The 16,768-nt window shown below is 40.8% G+C and overlaps 1 protein-coding gene across 3 annotated transcripts in view; it reads right to left on the minus strand.

The window, feature by feature from the left end:
- Positions 1-16,768, minus strand: part of HERC2 (HECT and RLD domain containing E3 ubiquitin protein ligase 2) — a 233,159-nt gene that overhangs the window by 109,041 nt on the left and 107,350 nt on the right. For all 3 annotated transcript variants that reach the window (XM_051822208.2, XM_051822209.2, XM_051822210.2), the window contains exons 25-35: positions 16,177-16,280; positions 14,995-15,145; positions 11,901-12,115; positions 11,515-11,647; positions 11,288-11,415; positions 11,003-11,198; positions 7,558-7,691; positions 6,483-6,656; positions 6,268-6,404; positions 6,006-6,157; positions 5,162-5,353 (exon numbers count right to left, since the gene is read on the minus strand). In XM_051822208.2, coding sequence (XP_051678168.2) covers positions 5,162-5,353; positions 6,006-6,157; positions 6,268-6,404; positions 6,483-6,656; positions 7,558-7,691; positions 11,003-11,198; positions 11,288-11,415; positions 11,515-11,647; positions 11,901-12,115; positions 14,995-15,145; positions 16,177-16,280 — 1,716 coding nt within the window. The remainder of the gene's footprint in view (positions 1-5,161; positions 5,354-6,005; positions 6,158-6,267; positions 6,405-6,482; positions 6,657-7,557; positions 7,692-11,002; positions 11,199-11,287; positions 11,416-11,514; positions 11,648-11,900; positions 12,116-14,994; positions 15,146-16,176; positions 16,281-16,768) is intronic.

Here is a 16,768-nt window from a genome sequence, read left to right on the forward strand (position 1 = left end):
TTAATATACATAATAATCAGTAAGCACTGATAAAGGTAATAAGTTTTAAAGACTTCATACTGTACTTTTTATTAATATAATGAATACTGTGGAAATTTTGCTGATTAGATCTAGGGTATGAAGATAAAGGGAAAAACAAATACATAAATATGCTCCAAAAATATAAAAGATACGCTAATGCTCAGCAAAGCTATTTATTCTACTTTTAGAAACTAACCCTGCCCCTTCACACATGGCCACAACTCAGTGCTGGGGGACTTAAGCTTGCTCTGTGTGACTACACTTAGAAGCTTGCAACTGGTTTCCTCTGGACTTTGAACAGGTACAATTAATTTCCTTTTAATTTTGCACTGTATCCACTCACTGTACTGTAATAAGCCCTGAATGTGACTACATGCTGGGTCTTGTGAATACCTCTGGCAAATCATCAGACTTGGGGTGATCTTGGAGATCTCTGAACACAGAAGTGGCAGCAGACAACCCCAACTCCTCCTAAAACGTTGTACAAGCCTTGCTTGATGAAAGGAAGAACGGAGGAGTAGCACAGAACAATTAATTTGTGCCTTGCTACACAGTCATCCATAATATGAAGCAGAAGCTGAGCTGCTGTCAACTGAAAGAAGTAAAATTTACCAGTGGATTTGAAAATAACAGATCTGCCCCAAGAGAATGGGTTTGCTTTTGACCTTGCTGCTAAATAGAATGGGGTAAACTACAGTGCTAGTAACTCCTCTGGGTTTTGTTCTTTCCTCCAGATGGGAGGAAAAAGGATTCAAACAGGCAGGCTTAGGTGGGACAAAAATGTAAGAAGTTTTTGGTCTCGTCTCTTCCACAAAGAACCAGCTTTAACCAATTCCCAGAGCTGGAACAAAGTTCTATATTAACTAGGAGTGGCAACAGCCTTTTCTTCAGCTTAGCTGCTGCCTTGGCCAAGGGCCCCCAGGAGGGCACCGTGTCACCTTCCAGCGAGAACCCTCAGGAGGGCCCCTTGTCACCTTCCAGCGAGAACCCCCAGGAGGGCACAGTGTCACCTTCCAGCAAGAACCCCCAGAGGGCACAGTGTCACCTTCCAGTGAGAACCCCCAGAGGGCACAGTGTCACCTTCCAGTGAGAACCCCCAGAGGGCACAGTGTCACCTTCCAGCGAGAACCCCCAGAGGGCACCATGTCACCTTCCAGCAAGAACCCTCAGGAGCGCCCCTTGTCACCTTCCAGCGAGAACCCCCAGGAGGGCACAGTGTCACCTTCCAGTGAGAACCCCCAGGAGGGCACAGTGTCACCTTCCAGCGAGAACCCCCAGAGGGCACAGTGTCACCTTCCAGTGAGAACCCCCAGAGGGCACAGTGTCACCTTCCAGCAAGAACCCCCAGGAGGGCACAGTGTCACCAGTGTCACCTTCCAGCAAGATCTCCCTGGGCAGCCTTACTGTTAACTATGTGAAAGTTGAAATTACTGCTAGGAGCCTGAATAAATTTTCAACATGAAAAAGGAAGATTTTTTTTTTCAGATGTTTTATATTTTGTGGCTACAGGGTCTGGATATTTAAAGTTAATATAAAATATTATATGCTTATAATTTATTAAATGATGGAGAGTTCATTCTGACCAGGGAAAGCTGCAAATACGAGACACAATTCCTTTGCTTTGCTCTTTGCAGCCAATGAGGTCAGCAGGAATTCAAACTCATAGGTAGTGTTAATACAAGTCCCCATAGCTAGCAATTTGTGCTGGAATTTTTGCTGATTGGAAAAATATAGACAACATTTTTTTAAAAAAAAAGTAATTTTTAGAGCAATTTCCAATTACTCTGAGGCCCTGAGGAATCAAATGTATGACTATTAGCATAAGGCATATTTCTGAATGGATCAATGTGAACTCTAAGATTGATCAGACAAAAAGAACTTAGAAGAAATTCACTTCACTTGGACCTCTGTCCCTGCAGAATCTCAAGATTTTCAGCCAACAAACAACTATAAACCAATTAGATGTAACAGACACAATCACAACACTCTACTCCAAAACAGCAGAATACAAATTCTTCTTAAGTATACACAGAAAATTCTCCAAAATAAACCATTAGGTCACAAAACAAGCCTTAAATTTAAGACTAAGACCATACAAAGTGCCTTCTCCAACCAAAATACAATGGCTAGAAATTAATAACAGAAGAAAAACCAGAAAATCCAACAAGTATATGAAAATTAAATAACACACACTTAACTAATAGCTCAAAAAAAATCACAGGGAAATCAGAAAATACACTGAGATGAATGAAACATCATATAACACTGTGTGGTAGAGCAAAAACAGTGCTCACAGGGACATTATACCCAGAAAACCATGCACTTAAAACAAGGTTTCAGACCAGTAACTTAACTCTATACCTGAAGGTATTAGAAAAATAAGAGCACAACAAATGCTAGTTAGCAGACAGAAGGAAATAAGAAAGAGCAGAGCAGAGAGAAATGAAAGAGAGAACAGATTGGAAATTAAAATAGAACAAAATAAATGCATAGACATCCCAAGTTCATGGAAAGGAAGTTAACATTATTAAGATGGCAATATTCTCCCAAAACAATCTACAGAATCAACGTAATCTCTAGCAAAATCCCAATGGCCTTTTTTTGCAGATATGGAAAAGTCAGTCCCAAAACAAATGTGGAAATGCAAAGGAGGTAAAATAATGAAAATAATCTTGAGAAAGAAAACAAAGTTGGAAGACTCACACTTCTCAATTCAAATCCTACTACAAAGCTATAATGTTCAAAACATGGTAGTTACTAGCATAATGACAGACATATAGAACAGTGGGATAGAACTGAAATAGGGGCCAGTGCTGTGGCTTAAAAGGCTAATAAGCCTCTGCCTCCAGTGCCAGCATCTCATATGGGTGCTGGTTTGAGTCTTGGCTGCTCCACTCTCAACCCAGCTCCCTGCTAATGCACCTGGGAAACCAGTGGAAGATGGTCCAAGTGCTTGGGCTCTAGCACCCACGTGGGAGACCCAAAAGAAGCTCTAGACTACTAGCTCCAGGGTTTGGCCTGGCCCAGCCCAGGCCATTGTGGCCACTTGGGGAGTGAACCAACAGATGGAAGATCTCTTTGTATCTCCTTCTCTCTCTCTCTCTCTGCTTTTCAAATACATAAATAAATCTTTAAAAAAAAAAAACTGAAATAAACCTAAATATCAATGGACAACTAATAACAAGAGTGCCAAGACCTTGAGGAAAAAGATTAGTCTTTTTAACGGATGTAACAGGGAACTGGACAACAAAAAGAAACAAGTTGAACACTTAACCTCATCCTGTATAAAAAATGTGCCAAAAGGGGCCGACTCTGTGGCACAGGAGGTTAAAGCCCTGGCCTGAAGCACCAGCATCCCATATGGGCACCGGTTCTAGTCCTGGCTGCTCTTCTTCCCATCCAGCTCTCTGCTATGGCCTGGGAAAGCAGTAGAAGATGGCCCAAGTCCTTGGGCCCCTGCACCCATGTAGGAGACCTGAAGAAGGCTCCTGGTTCCTGGCTTCAGACTGGCTCAGCTCCGGCCATTGTGGCCATTTGGTGAGTGAACCAGCGATGAAAGATTTCTCTCTCTTCTCTACCTCTCTCTGTAGCTCTTTCAAATAAATAAAATAAATCCTTTAAAAAAAATGTGCCTACAAATGGGCCAAAGAGCCAAAGTAAAAACCACATAAACTTAAGAGAAGAAAACATGGAATGATTTTCATTTACCTTGGATTTGGCAATGTTTCTTGGATATGACACTGAAAAAACAAATACAAAAAACTGGATTTCAACAAAATTTAAAACATTTTAAATTTGAAAGGTACAATGACAGAAAAGAGAGAGATCCTCTATCTATTGCCTCACTCTCAAAATGCCTACAACATCCAGGGCTAGGCTAGGCCAAAGCCAAGATTCAGGATCTCCACATGGGTCTCTCAACTGAGTGGCAGGAATCCCAGCACCTGCACCATTACCTACTGCCCCTCAGGTGCACTCCCAGTAAGCCAGAACACATGCAGTGGCAATACTCAATCCCAGGTAATCCAATACAGGATGCAGGCATCCCAGGCAGCAGTGCAAACCACTGTATCACAATGCCCACTCCCAGTTAAAAATTTCTACATCTCAAATCATAAATCTGATAAAGATCAATAAATCTGTGAAGATCTAATATACAGGATATTTGTGAGTTTGAGGATTGGTGTTAATTCTTCTTTGAATGGTTGATACATTTACATGGTACATGTATTGGTGCTCATACGACTCAACAACAAATAGAAGTTAAACAACTCAATCTAAAAATGGACAAAGGACTTGATTAGATACACAAATAGCAAACAAGCACAAAGAGACTCAATGTCATTCATCATCAGTGAAATGCAACTCAGAACCACAGTGAGATACCACTTCATACTCACTAGAATGGCCCTAATCAAAATACCAAATAAAAACAAAACAAAACAAAAAGCTATAGGGTTGGAGAGGACACAGCGAAACCGGAACCCTTGTCCACTGATGATGAGAAAGTAAAACAGTGCAGCACTTGGTAGGAAAGCTTGGTAATTTCTCAGCCAAGTTAAACAGAATGGATTACCACACGTACAATCAAAAGAACTGGAGGTAAGTGCTCAAACAAAAATTTGTATACAAACATTCTTAGCAGCACTACTCACAAAAGCCGAAAGATAAAAACAAGCCAACTATCTATCAACAAAGAGAGCAAATATATAATTAAAGTGAAATCTTTTTCAGTCATGGAAAGGAGTGAAATGCTGACATATACTAAATAAATAAGCCAGACAAAAAAGGCCACAAATTATATGATTCCATTTATATGAAATACCCAGAGTATGCCAATTCAAAGAGAGAGAGGGAGAGCAAGCGAGCAAAATCTGTGTTTGCCAAGGACTAAAGAGTGGGGAGAATCAGGAGTGACTGCTAAATTGGTACGAGGTTTGCATTTGAGCTGATGAAAAAGTCCCAGATCTGGACAGTAGTAATACTTGCCCAAAACTGTGAATATCCTTAATTATAAACATAAAATGGCAAATTTTATATTATTTTTATCTTACAATAATTAAAAATTTTATTTTTAAGAGGGATATCAAGGCAAAATCTTGACATTTTCACGAGAGACTCAAAACTGGTGCCAACCTACCAATGAGCCGCAGTGCTGTCTGCGTGAGGGCGAGTGTCCCGGAGTTGAGCAGGAGGTCAAGGTTGTTTGCACCGTGCTGTAACGTGAGCATGCTGAACATCACCAGGAGAAAGCGAGCTTGAGGGATCGTGCCCAGGCTTGGTCCTGAGGGGTTCTCGTTGGTAATGGTTTGCAGAGGAACTGGCTGGATACCTAATGAGTATTGGCATTCACTTAAATTTAGTGTGTATGTATACAAGAAAATATGTGACACAGAGAAAAATCATCAGAGCTTTTTAAAAGTTTTTATTTCTCAGGGGGTTTCCAAAGAGTGTACAAATCAGGCAGGCCAGTAATGTGCTGCAATGGTCCTACAACTTTTGTCGGTGAGACATAGCGTGCTCCTCTCTAAATATCCGTAGTGCCTCCTTTCATTTTAATGTAATAGCTGTATAGCTATATTTCACTTTTCTGCCATAATACCAATCAATCTTGGTATTTCTCTGTAGATATTCCAACCATCCAGAAAATAAGCATTAATACAGTACATAGACATTTTAGGGTATATGGTGTACTATAAACAAAAATTTGAAAAATGTAAAAGCTTTCTATTAGAGTACTTCAAGATTGTATCTTTTGTCAAATTTTGAAAGTTTCATTTAGAATCAGAGAAAGCTGAATGTAGCTTATATTATAAATCTAAAGCACAAAGTTAATTAAGTTATCTCAAAAGCGAAATTTGGCATTTGCAAGTTTCCATAACATAAAATTAAGGCAAAACTAGAAATGATGCTGATGCGACCATTGACATTGCTGCAGTGTCACGTTTAATACAGTCTTTTAGGCATCAGGCTTGTTCACTCACCAAGCTCTTTAAATCTGGCACTTGCATCCATCAAAACATTTCGAATATTCTGAACAGCCCAAGCATATAGCTTGCCAAAAGTTACTTCCAGCAGCATCCGATTAAAAGGTGGGATCAAATCAACATCCTTTAAACAATCTGTAAGAGGTTCCCTTTCAAACAAAGATAAAAGTCTTAGCAATGTCTTAAGTAAATTTCTTTAAGTTTAATAGAGCAATGTTTTCTTGCCACAATTTTCCTTAAAAAAATTATAAAGTTTTACCCTATATCAATTCCCTCAGGAATAAGTCGTTGCCATCCACAAAACATAGCATACTGTACAGATGGAAGTAAGAAATTTTTGGCTGACAGTCTTAAAATTGTATCTATCCCTTCCAGGCGAACCTCGGCTCTCTCCAACTGCAAAATATCAATGCACACAATTAAATGTTGTGTATATGACTCAAGGCAGAAAAGCATGCTCATATAAAATTTTACCTGTTTCAAAAGGCACTTTCTCATTTTTTCTACATCCACTGGTTCTTCTTTCAGGGCAAATTCAGCAATTGTACTGAGGAGTGCAGACTGAGGATACAGACCTTGGACATTCTGCTTCAACCATTTGTATCTGTGAACACCTGTGACTGTACTCAAGAGTGGCTGCCACTTATCCTACCAAATGAAAACAATTTTCACCATTAGTTTAACCAAGATATTCAAATTATAAATAAATATTTTTAAAAGTAAATCAAATATAAGTGTGACATATAAATAAATATAAACATATTTTAATATAAGTAAAATAAAGATTAATAATGCTAAAATCTCAAACTGGTAAAATAATTTATCTACTAATATATAGTAAAAATTAAACTGCTATAAATAAGCTTATAAATGAATTAAAAATCTTATATACTTTGAAATAGGCTAACTTGGCATGCAAAAAGTCACATTATCTTTTATATTAATAGCTTCAGGGACAAGTATAATTTCTAGTAAAAAAGATATATTCAGGGACCGGCACTGTGGCATAGAGTAAACTGCCGTCTGTGACTCCAGCATCCCATAAGAGGGACAGTTCATGTGCTGGCTACTCTGCTTCCAATCCACTCCCTGCGTATGCCTTGGGAAAAGCAGTGGAAGATGGCCCAAGTGTTTGGGCCCTCCCGAGACCTGGATGAAGCTTCTGGCTCCTGACTTCAGCCTGGCCCAGCACTAGCTATTGTGGCCATCCAGGAAGTGAACCAGAGGATGGAAGATCTCTTGCTCTCTCTAACTCTTCCAAATAAATAAATCTTCAAGAAAACAACAACAAAGGATATGTTCAGTGACTGAGTAGTGAATGACAATAATACAACCCAGTACCAAAAATAAAAGGAAACACTTTTCCAACTACAGCTCTGACCCCAGCACCTTAAGCTCTTTAAGCAGCTCTGGACCACACCTTTGATGACAACCAACTATACTAACTGCCCTACAATTTGTCAAGTACAAAGGTACGACAGCTGTGGATTCCTTTGCTATGTGCCGTGCTGGGACTCGGCCAAGCCCAGAATCATAGAAAATACTTCACCTTGGGTGATTTAATTGTAATAGGTCTTTTGTCCACATTTATCGGACTATGAGGCAAAATGCAAGCTTCTTCTAAATCACTCTCTTCATTTCCAATTTTTTCTTCATCATCAGTAGACTCTGGCTTCTTAGGAACTATGTTTAAAAACATCATTCATTATAAAAATCATTTACTTAAGCTTTAAATTAAGAAATAGTTAAATGTACATGAAAGATGTTTTACGCAAGTAAACATGTAAACAGCCTTGTAAACTGCATTGCTCAAAATATCAAACAATCACAGTTAGTCCCAATGATATCCAGTAATAGCACTGTGCCACACCACGTCAGGGACCGAAGCACACAGAGTTAGAGTACCAGGGCGAGGAGTAGCCCTGAAGAAGGCAGAGCCCAGGGCTCAGCAAGCTTTTTCTTAAAGTGACAAACAGTGAATATGAGAGTCTCTGCAGGCCACTTGGTCCGTCACAAATACTCTATTCTTTTAGCATAAAAAGCAGCTACAGACAATACAAAAATCATTAGGTGTGCTGTGTCACAATAAAGCATTACTTATGAATACTACAATTTAAACGCCTCGTTATTTCCAAGTGTCAAAAACACTATTCTTTTTAATTCATTTTTCTTTTAACAATTTAAAACTGCAAAACACCAGTCTTGGTTCATAGGCAATACAAACCAATTAACAGACCAGATTTGGCCCATAGTCCCTGGCTTCTCCACACTGGTCTAGTATAGCAGATTCTTGCCACCAATGTGTTTCTAAATCAAATGGATGACTTTTCTGTTAAGTCTCTTTAATTAGGGAAATTTCCATTGAATTAGCGTTGTGATATGTGGTGTTTCTTCCCTGTTTCTTTTATCACTTTTAAGGTTTAAGTGACAAGATAATATATGTGTGCGGGGAAGGGCTAACTCAGGAGACCTGGTGGCCCAAACCCTGCACATTCCCAGGAAGACTGTGTCCTTTCTATACTGGCCCTTAGTTCTCAGACCTAAGCCTAAGCCCTTGGAATACCCTGCTTGTTAAGGGTGCTTTCTGGGGCCAGCACTGTGGTGCAGCAGGTTAATGCCCTGGCCTGAAGCGCGGGCATCCCATATTGGCGCCAGTTTGAGACCCAGCTGCTCTATTCCGATCCAGCTCTCTGCTATGGCCTGGGAAAGCAGTAGAAGATGGCCCAAGTCTTTGGGCCTCTGCATCTGCATGGGAGACCTGGAAGAAGCTCCTAGCTTCAGATCAGCCCAGCTCACGGATAGGACATGAAACATCTGAGGAGTGAACCATCAGATGGAAGACTTCTCTTTCTCTCTGCCTCTCCTCTGTGTAACTCTTTCAAATAAAATAAATAAATCTTTTTTTTTTTTTTTAAATGAAAAAGGGTGTGCTTTCTATACCTGAGCCTGAGGCCTGAGGTCTTATGGCACCAGAATGCCAGGACAGTTTATGCTGGCCATGTGACTAAGGGAGATAATCTGTTTCTGCTAACTGAGGTCAGGCAGGTGGGCACTGTAACAGGATAAAAATAAAAACCCTAGACAACAAGGCTTGGCCGACTTTCCCTGATAGGCATCCCTTCACACATGTCACACATCACTGCTGACACAATTCAACACTCTTATGTGACTACAGTAAGAAGAGAAGGGGGAACGTAGGGAAAGAACAGGGCAGAGGGAGGAAAGTCAGCTTCACTCATCACGTAATGAATCTATAAACCCAAGACATGAAACTCTACAAGGTGACAATGTTGGCTCAGAACCCACGGGCAGGACATGAGACAGCGGGGTGATGGAGGGAGCTCATGCTGGCTCACACTGAGCCTGGCCTGCCTCCTGGGCCTGTGACTCAATCACCTGAGTTCAAGGACTATCAGAGGTACTTTTGCTGTGGCTTTGAAACCAAAGGATTTCTAAGACTCTGAGGGTTTAACCAAGACAATCAATTTAGGATAGTCTCCAAAACACATAAGTCTTTCACGATATTATTGTTCAAAATATCCATTAAAACTCAGTAATTAGTATTGCTGAATAAGCTGGTCTATGGACATATCAGTATAATCCATTAATAACATAATCAGAAATTTCTGTAGCTTATTTCTAATCACAAACAGATCAAATTCTAAAGTATTTTATTTACTCTACTCAAATTTTGACTATATAATGCAAAAAGTCTTTTCTGAACCCTTAACAGTTGCTTCCTTTAAATATCAGGGCAGACACTTGGCACAGTGGTTCAGATGCCACTTGGGACACATGCATCCCACATCACAGCACTTGGGTTCAAGTCTTGGCTCCACTTCTGATTCCAGCTTTCTGCTCATGAGCAGATGATGGCTGAAATACTTGAATCACTGCCACCCTTGTGGGAGACCTGGATTGAGTTCTAGGCTCCTAGCTTCAGCTTGGGCCAGCTTCAGCCATTGCAGGCATTTGGGCAGTGACCCAGGAGATGGAAGATCTCTCTGTTTGTCTCTGTCTCTTGCTCTTGCTCTCTCTGCCTTTCAAATAAATAAATAAAAATTTTAAACACATATATATCTCAACAAAATTTCTTTATAAGAATAACATGATTAAATTGTAAGATTAAACAATTCCATATATCTCATTGACAGACTAATTAAAAGAAGTTCTCCAGAGCCAGCGTTATGGTGAAAGGGATTAAGCTGCCGCCTGCAACACCAGCATCCTATATGGGGACCAGTTTGAGTCTCAGCTGCTCCATTTCCCATCCAGGTCCCTGGATGTCCTGGGAAAAGCAGCTGAAGATGGTCCAAGTACTTGGCCCTTGCTACCCACGTGGGAGACCCAGATGAAGTTCCTGGCTCCAGGCCTCAGCCAGGCTCAGTCCTCGTCATTGCATCTGGAACTCACCTAGGACTCAACCTGGCACCCATATGGGATGCCAGCACCACAGGTGGAGGCTTAACAACCTTCTATGCCACAGCACTGGCCCCAATAAATAAATCTTTAAAAAAGTGATTTAGTGGTCATCTTTTTCAGCGTTAGGTTAATAGATAATAAATCATAACACATTTAATTCTAAAATCATATCATTATCTGACCTTTTGGAAAAATATGCAAGATTTCTGTATGTAACTATAAATACATATAAATATATGCAGAAATGCCACATGGAATGAACAGCAGCAAACAGCTTTTAACTCTGAAATCACAGACTTAATTACGGGAAGGAAAGAACATATGTCACGAGCATGAGGGAACTTCAGAAAATTTATGGAAAGCAGAATTAAAAGATAAGTTTATTTTGGAGCAAAAAAAAAAAAAAACTTTGAAACACACAAAGTGGTCTTCAGAGAGTTCATAGAAAAAAATATGTGCTGAAAACTATGAATTTCAAAAACTTTTTGCACCAAAATGAAGTTAGCTTTAATTCTAATTTCCCACAAACTTTCTGAAGTACCCTCATATTTTCTGATCTTTTACATTCTTACTTCTCTTTTTTCTTCGTTCTCTAATTATCTTCTGAGCTATCCTCCTCCACCGGGGCAAAGAACTTAACAGTTTAAATTTAGACATTATAGACAGGTCATTGCAAACAGCAGGTCTCAATTCATTAAAGAGGAATCTCAAACGTTCGATGACAGGAGCGCAGACCTCCTTGTAAGACCGTCCCTGTTCTTGATGAGTCTGCAAAGTTAAATAGAAAAGAAAATTTAACAACAAATATTTCAGCAACTGTGCACAGCACAGAAGTGAAATAATTAAAATCTATTCACCTTAATGAGTGAGCATTTTGCTTGATACACAACTCTACAAACATCCACCACTGATTTAGGCAATGTTCTGTGCTTTACTTGCTCAATACCAAGGGTACCTGCGTGAACTAAAGATAGCGCCACATGTCCTGCAAAAAACATTTAAAAGGCAAGGTAGGAACAAATTTGTATTGCATGTCAGCCAAAAGATATATAATAGCATAGTTAAAATACCTAGAGCTGCATACCTAAATCTTCATGTTTCAGGAGGCAACACAGCAGCAAGCGGCCAACCTCTTCCACAGGATGCTCAGGAGGAAACGTGATGGGTGTGGTCAAGTGGCACTGCCTACAGTATCTTTCAATTTGACACAGAAAGTCCTGCAACAGAAACAGCTGGAGATAACTTCAGAGCCACCCTGGGAGTCTTCACAAACCCTAACAGGCCACAACTTCTGATGCACTTGCCATCAATAACGACACAGAGGTGTTGAACAGAACCAGCTTCTCAACTCAAAACCAATACTCTAAACAACACGCAAAACAAACTCTGTGCTCTGCTAACCAAAGAACATGAAATTATTCCTCAGATAAACAGAAAACAAGTCAGCAGTAGAGGGAAGGTCTGGTTCACCTTCACATTGTGATCCTGGATGTTATTGTCAGCAATGGCTTGCAGGAATGCCTGGGAATGGTCACCCAGGGCCCGTCTGTGGGAGCAGAGTCGTGATTTGCTGGCAGGTGTGCCCCCGGGAGAGCTGCAATGGTCCTCATCTTTCTCCTCATTGTAGCTATAGTGGATCTGGCTGGTCTGCAAGCCTCCAGAGAAGATGGACGACTGAAGCCACTCTAGAAAATGCATAAGCAAACAAAGAGAAACTCAAGTGTACTATTCAAAAATAAATATGACCACCACCACTATACTGAGGGTCAGTAAAGGACTTGTCATGTAAGTGACAACTGAGCTAAGATTGGGAATGAGACCAAGATGCTGAGCGGGCAGGCCAGGGAACAACATCTCAAAGAAAGAGGACACTCAACTGAGAAGGTGAAATTAGGTATTATATCTAAGTTACATCTAATACATTTACACAGAGTGGCTTATAATCCTTCTTTCTATGAGAACACAGGTAATATTTCCTGATTACTGAACAAACTTTAAGCCAATATCAGAATATAGTTCCAGGCCAACAAGCACTGGATGCCTGTGCCCTGCACGGAGCTGCCTGATTCCAGAGATGCTGAGTGCTATCATTTAGCTAAGGTTTGAGTATGTCCCCAAGCGTTCATGTGTGAGGAGCTTATTTCCCAGTAGGTGATGCTGGGAGGTGGCAGACCTTTTACCTGTGCGGTCTAGCTGGAGGTCTTTAGGAGTCCTGCCTTGGGAAGGAACCGCTCTAGATCTCGTAGGACCCTTGTTGTTTCTCTGGGAACAAGTTGTTTTAAGAGCTTGAGTCTGACCCGTGAGTCACCCTTTGCTGCCTTCTTGATGTGTAACCTCTTGGTCTCTCTCGCACATACTCCTACCCTGATGCCATCCACTACAATGTGATGCAGCCACAGGGGTTGTCATCAGAGCTGGCACTATGCTGTTTGAACTTTCAGCCTCCAGAACTGTAAGCTACATGAATCTCTTTTCATAATAAGTTACCCAACTTTCATTATTCTGTTATATTTACAGAAAGCAAACTAGAGGCCGACATTGCAGCGTAGCAGGTAAAGCCACCACCTGCAATGCCGGCATTCCATATGGGTGACAGTTTATGTCTTGGCTGCTCTACTTCCGATCCAGCTCCCTGCTAATGGCCTGAGAAAGCAGTAGAAGATGGCCCAAGTGCTTTAGCCCCTGCTACCCATGTGGGAGACTTGGAAGAATGTCCTGGATCCTGGCTTCAGCCTGGTTCAGTCCTGGACAGTTGCAGGCATCTGGGGAATAATCCAGCAGATGGAAGATCTCTTTCTCTCTTTCCCTCTCACCCACCCTGACTTTCAAATAAATAAAGAAATCTATCTTTTTCAAAAAGGAAGAAAGAAAACTAATATATCATACAAAGACTAAGATTCACATTCGAAGGCACCACTTCCATAACTACTCACTCAGTTTTGATTATGAGACTGTAAGCAGCAGAGGATTATAAGGGATACACAGAAAGACCACCACCCCTATGCTAAGGGTCAGTAAAGGAGTTGTCATGTAAGTGACAAGTGAGCTAAGATCGGGAATGAGAGCGGCAGGCTGAGCAGGCAGGCCAGGAGCAGCATGCCTGAAAGGTTTGTGCAAAGAACAAGCTTAGGGATGTTCTTAGAGCATTCTTTGGGCACATGCTCAGGGCACTACATATTACACATTCTTAGAGCACTTACGAAGTAACAAGAACGAGGGAATATGTAACAAGCAACACCAGTCTAACAAATGATAGAACCCTAGAGATGTAAGATGTAACAGACTGGAAAGGAAGTAGGTACATGGTGTCGGGACTAACAAGAGAATCCCATTCATCAGGGCAAACAGGAATGTCTTATAGCTGCTTATGATAACTGAAGGGAAATGCCCCAATCAGTGTGTACAACACTACAAATTTTTTTGACACACGGGTTTTGGAGCAATCAAATCTTAGATACACTCTGTGGCTTTACTGGACATTTAGATTCAGAGCACTCAAGAGTAGCCCCATTAGTTAATCTAAAACACAAACCTGATCCTGACCCAGCCTGATTTGCCCCATTTAGAACACAGAAGAGCTCCTCCTTATCTCCCAAAGATAAGTCTCTGATCCCTCAGTGGATCAGGCCCCACCCACTAGGCCCAAGGCACCTTCTGTTCCCTCAGCCTTGGGGCTTCCGGGTCTCTCCCTGCTACCCTGCTAAGTCATGGAGAAGACGGCTGGCAGCAGAGCACGCAGCACAGACACACAGATGTGCTCCACGGGGGCCCAGGCAGGCCCTTGCCCACTATCCTTCTCTTGATTCTCACTCTCAGGGAAAGCTGGAGATAGTTTATTTCCACAGTGTCCCCAAACTCCCAGTCATTGCCCAGCATTCCCCATACAACTGGCAGATTGCATGGCTCTGAAGCCTCTCCTCCCCAGAATGCTTCTGAACGTCTCTTTCATCAGTTACCATGCAGTCTCCTGATCTGCTTGGAAAGCTGGCTCATCCCCAAACAAGCAGCAGCGGAAAGCAGAGGCACATCCTACCCATCCCTGCGTCATGAACACCCAGCCGGGTAACCTGCACAAGCAATTGTTCAGTACGTGCTTGTTGGGTGGAGACAAACGAGAAATTTACAACTACAGGAAGAAAATTTAAATCCAACATATGAGATATGGATAAACTTCATTATTTTAGGTGGTTACAAATACTGAAATCCAAAAATTCATCTGACCTGAGTCTACAAAAAACAAAATCCTTAAACAGAATGCTATTCCCCACCTGAACAATGATATGTATTCTATAATTTCAGGGCACACAGGGAAACAACAGCCATGGTGGACCCATCTCTCAGAGGACACATTAAGTGAGACTACTCACAAGACATACCATCCGCATGCTAGTTAGGCTCCTTTGTGACCGGGGACCATGGAGCATATGAAGCCACCCACAACACTCTAACTGGCTGACTCTCACTATTCTTTGTGTTGACTAGTCTTCCTCTTCCACCCTTAACGGTACTTATGGTGCAACTAAAATAGTCGGCTAACTGGTTAGTAGGAAAGTGTTTTTCTTACTGGCACATTCAACCTCAACAGGAGACAGCGGTGTGCTCATTGCAAGATAGGAAGCGTGTAATCCAAGAAGCAGGCCCAGATTCCTCTCTGTGTCTATCAGAGGTGAAGAGAGACTTCCCAGATCTGGTATGGTAACAACTTCCTGGTCAGGCTGGAAAAAATAATTTCACCATCAGTTTGAGAAAACAGGGTTAATTAACAACAAAAAACAAAAACAAAACAGTTTACACCCTTAAGATATTCAGCCAAGGGGAGGATAAAAGGGTGCTCTGGGCAGGCACCCTATTCTTCCCGTATCAATGTATTTATGCTGCTCTGCCCAAGAAACAGTAGATACCAGATAAACCCCACGTATCCTGGAAAGCAGGCAGCAGTTACACAGGTCTACTGGTAGAAAACCAAAACACAGAGAAAAGACATAGCTAGGATATTCCTTAGTAAATCAAATCATGTTTCCAAAATGACTACATACAATGTTTCAGAAAAAAGAATAGATTGTTACATGCATAAAGAGCCCAATGACATATGATGTGACAAGTATTGCTACAGGTTAGTAAACCGTGACCACACATGCAGAAAAAATGTTTATCCTAACAAACGCAAGCTCATTAAAAAGGAAAACAAGAGTTCAAATGAAAACAATTTTAATTCTTTTAGTCACATCAGATCATTTGTAAGCAACGTTAATTTTCCTTCATAAAATATCTTAAGCCTTGCCCTTATGACATTTAATAAATTTTGCTACCTCTAGATATCTGGATATCTGGAAAGTGAATCCCAATATATACATGCTAATCCAATACTAATGAATATGTAGAGAACATGTTTCTAAAGAATTGTGTTTCTATATAGTTCTTCATAAAAAATAATATTTCAGGAGAGTTTGAAATTACAAATTACTATATAAGCTTATAATAAAACTGTAAGACCAAAGTTTAGCATCTTTATTTGTGGAACAGTATCTATATTTCATACAAATTAATCATATTTTAAAAAATTTTTGAAGACCAGCATATCACAAATAAATGGGAATTTATTTATGAAAAATCTTCCAAAGGATCTTTATATCATATAATGCACCACAGAAGGCCCAGATGTCAATACTTTGGGATATAAATCATCCTATCAAACCAGAAAGGGCCTCCCCAGTGTTCCCATGTTATTCACAGCAAGAAGCCTCACCTCCAAATACTGGCCAACACAGAATGCATGCATTGATTCCCGTGTGTCTTCAAACTGCAAAGCAGCTTCCAAGGCCACCACTGGATCTTCCCCTGCAAACTGAGCTGAAACAATAAGGAAAACAGAACATGACGTCAAGGCGATTTGCCCAGAGAGCTACAGTAGAAATAGCAGGTAGGAAGGAAGTAGGCAGTGACTCAAAAGTGAGAATCACTCAGTACAATGAAGCTCACCTTTCCCAGGCTTTCTAGGCCAATTCAGGCCTCAGAACAAATCCTAACAAGTACTAGAACAAAAAATGCATGTCAATGATAAGTTCTTCAAATATGTCTGAATTTCTCGATAAGACAGACAAACACCTAAAAGGGTAGGAGTACAGGTGGAAGGGCAGGCAGGATGGGAAGAATTACTATGTTCCTAAAGTTGTATTTATGAAATACATGAAGTTTGCATACCTTAAATAAAAGATTTCGGGGAACAGGAGGGGAAACAGACATGTAAGCCACAGATACATTAAAATGTGTGGGGAATAGAACAAAACTAAAAGATCATTTACAAGTCAAATGTTTAGTTTAAAATGACTCACACTACA

Source organism: Oryctolagus cuniculus, chromosome 12 (assembly GCF_964237555.1).
Source record: "Oryctolagus cuniculus chromosome 12, mOryCun1.1, whole genome shotgun sequence".
Classification (NCBI taxonomy): Eukaryota; Metazoa; Chordata; class Mammalia; order Lagomorpha; family Leporidae; genus Oryctolagus; species Oryctolagus cuniculus.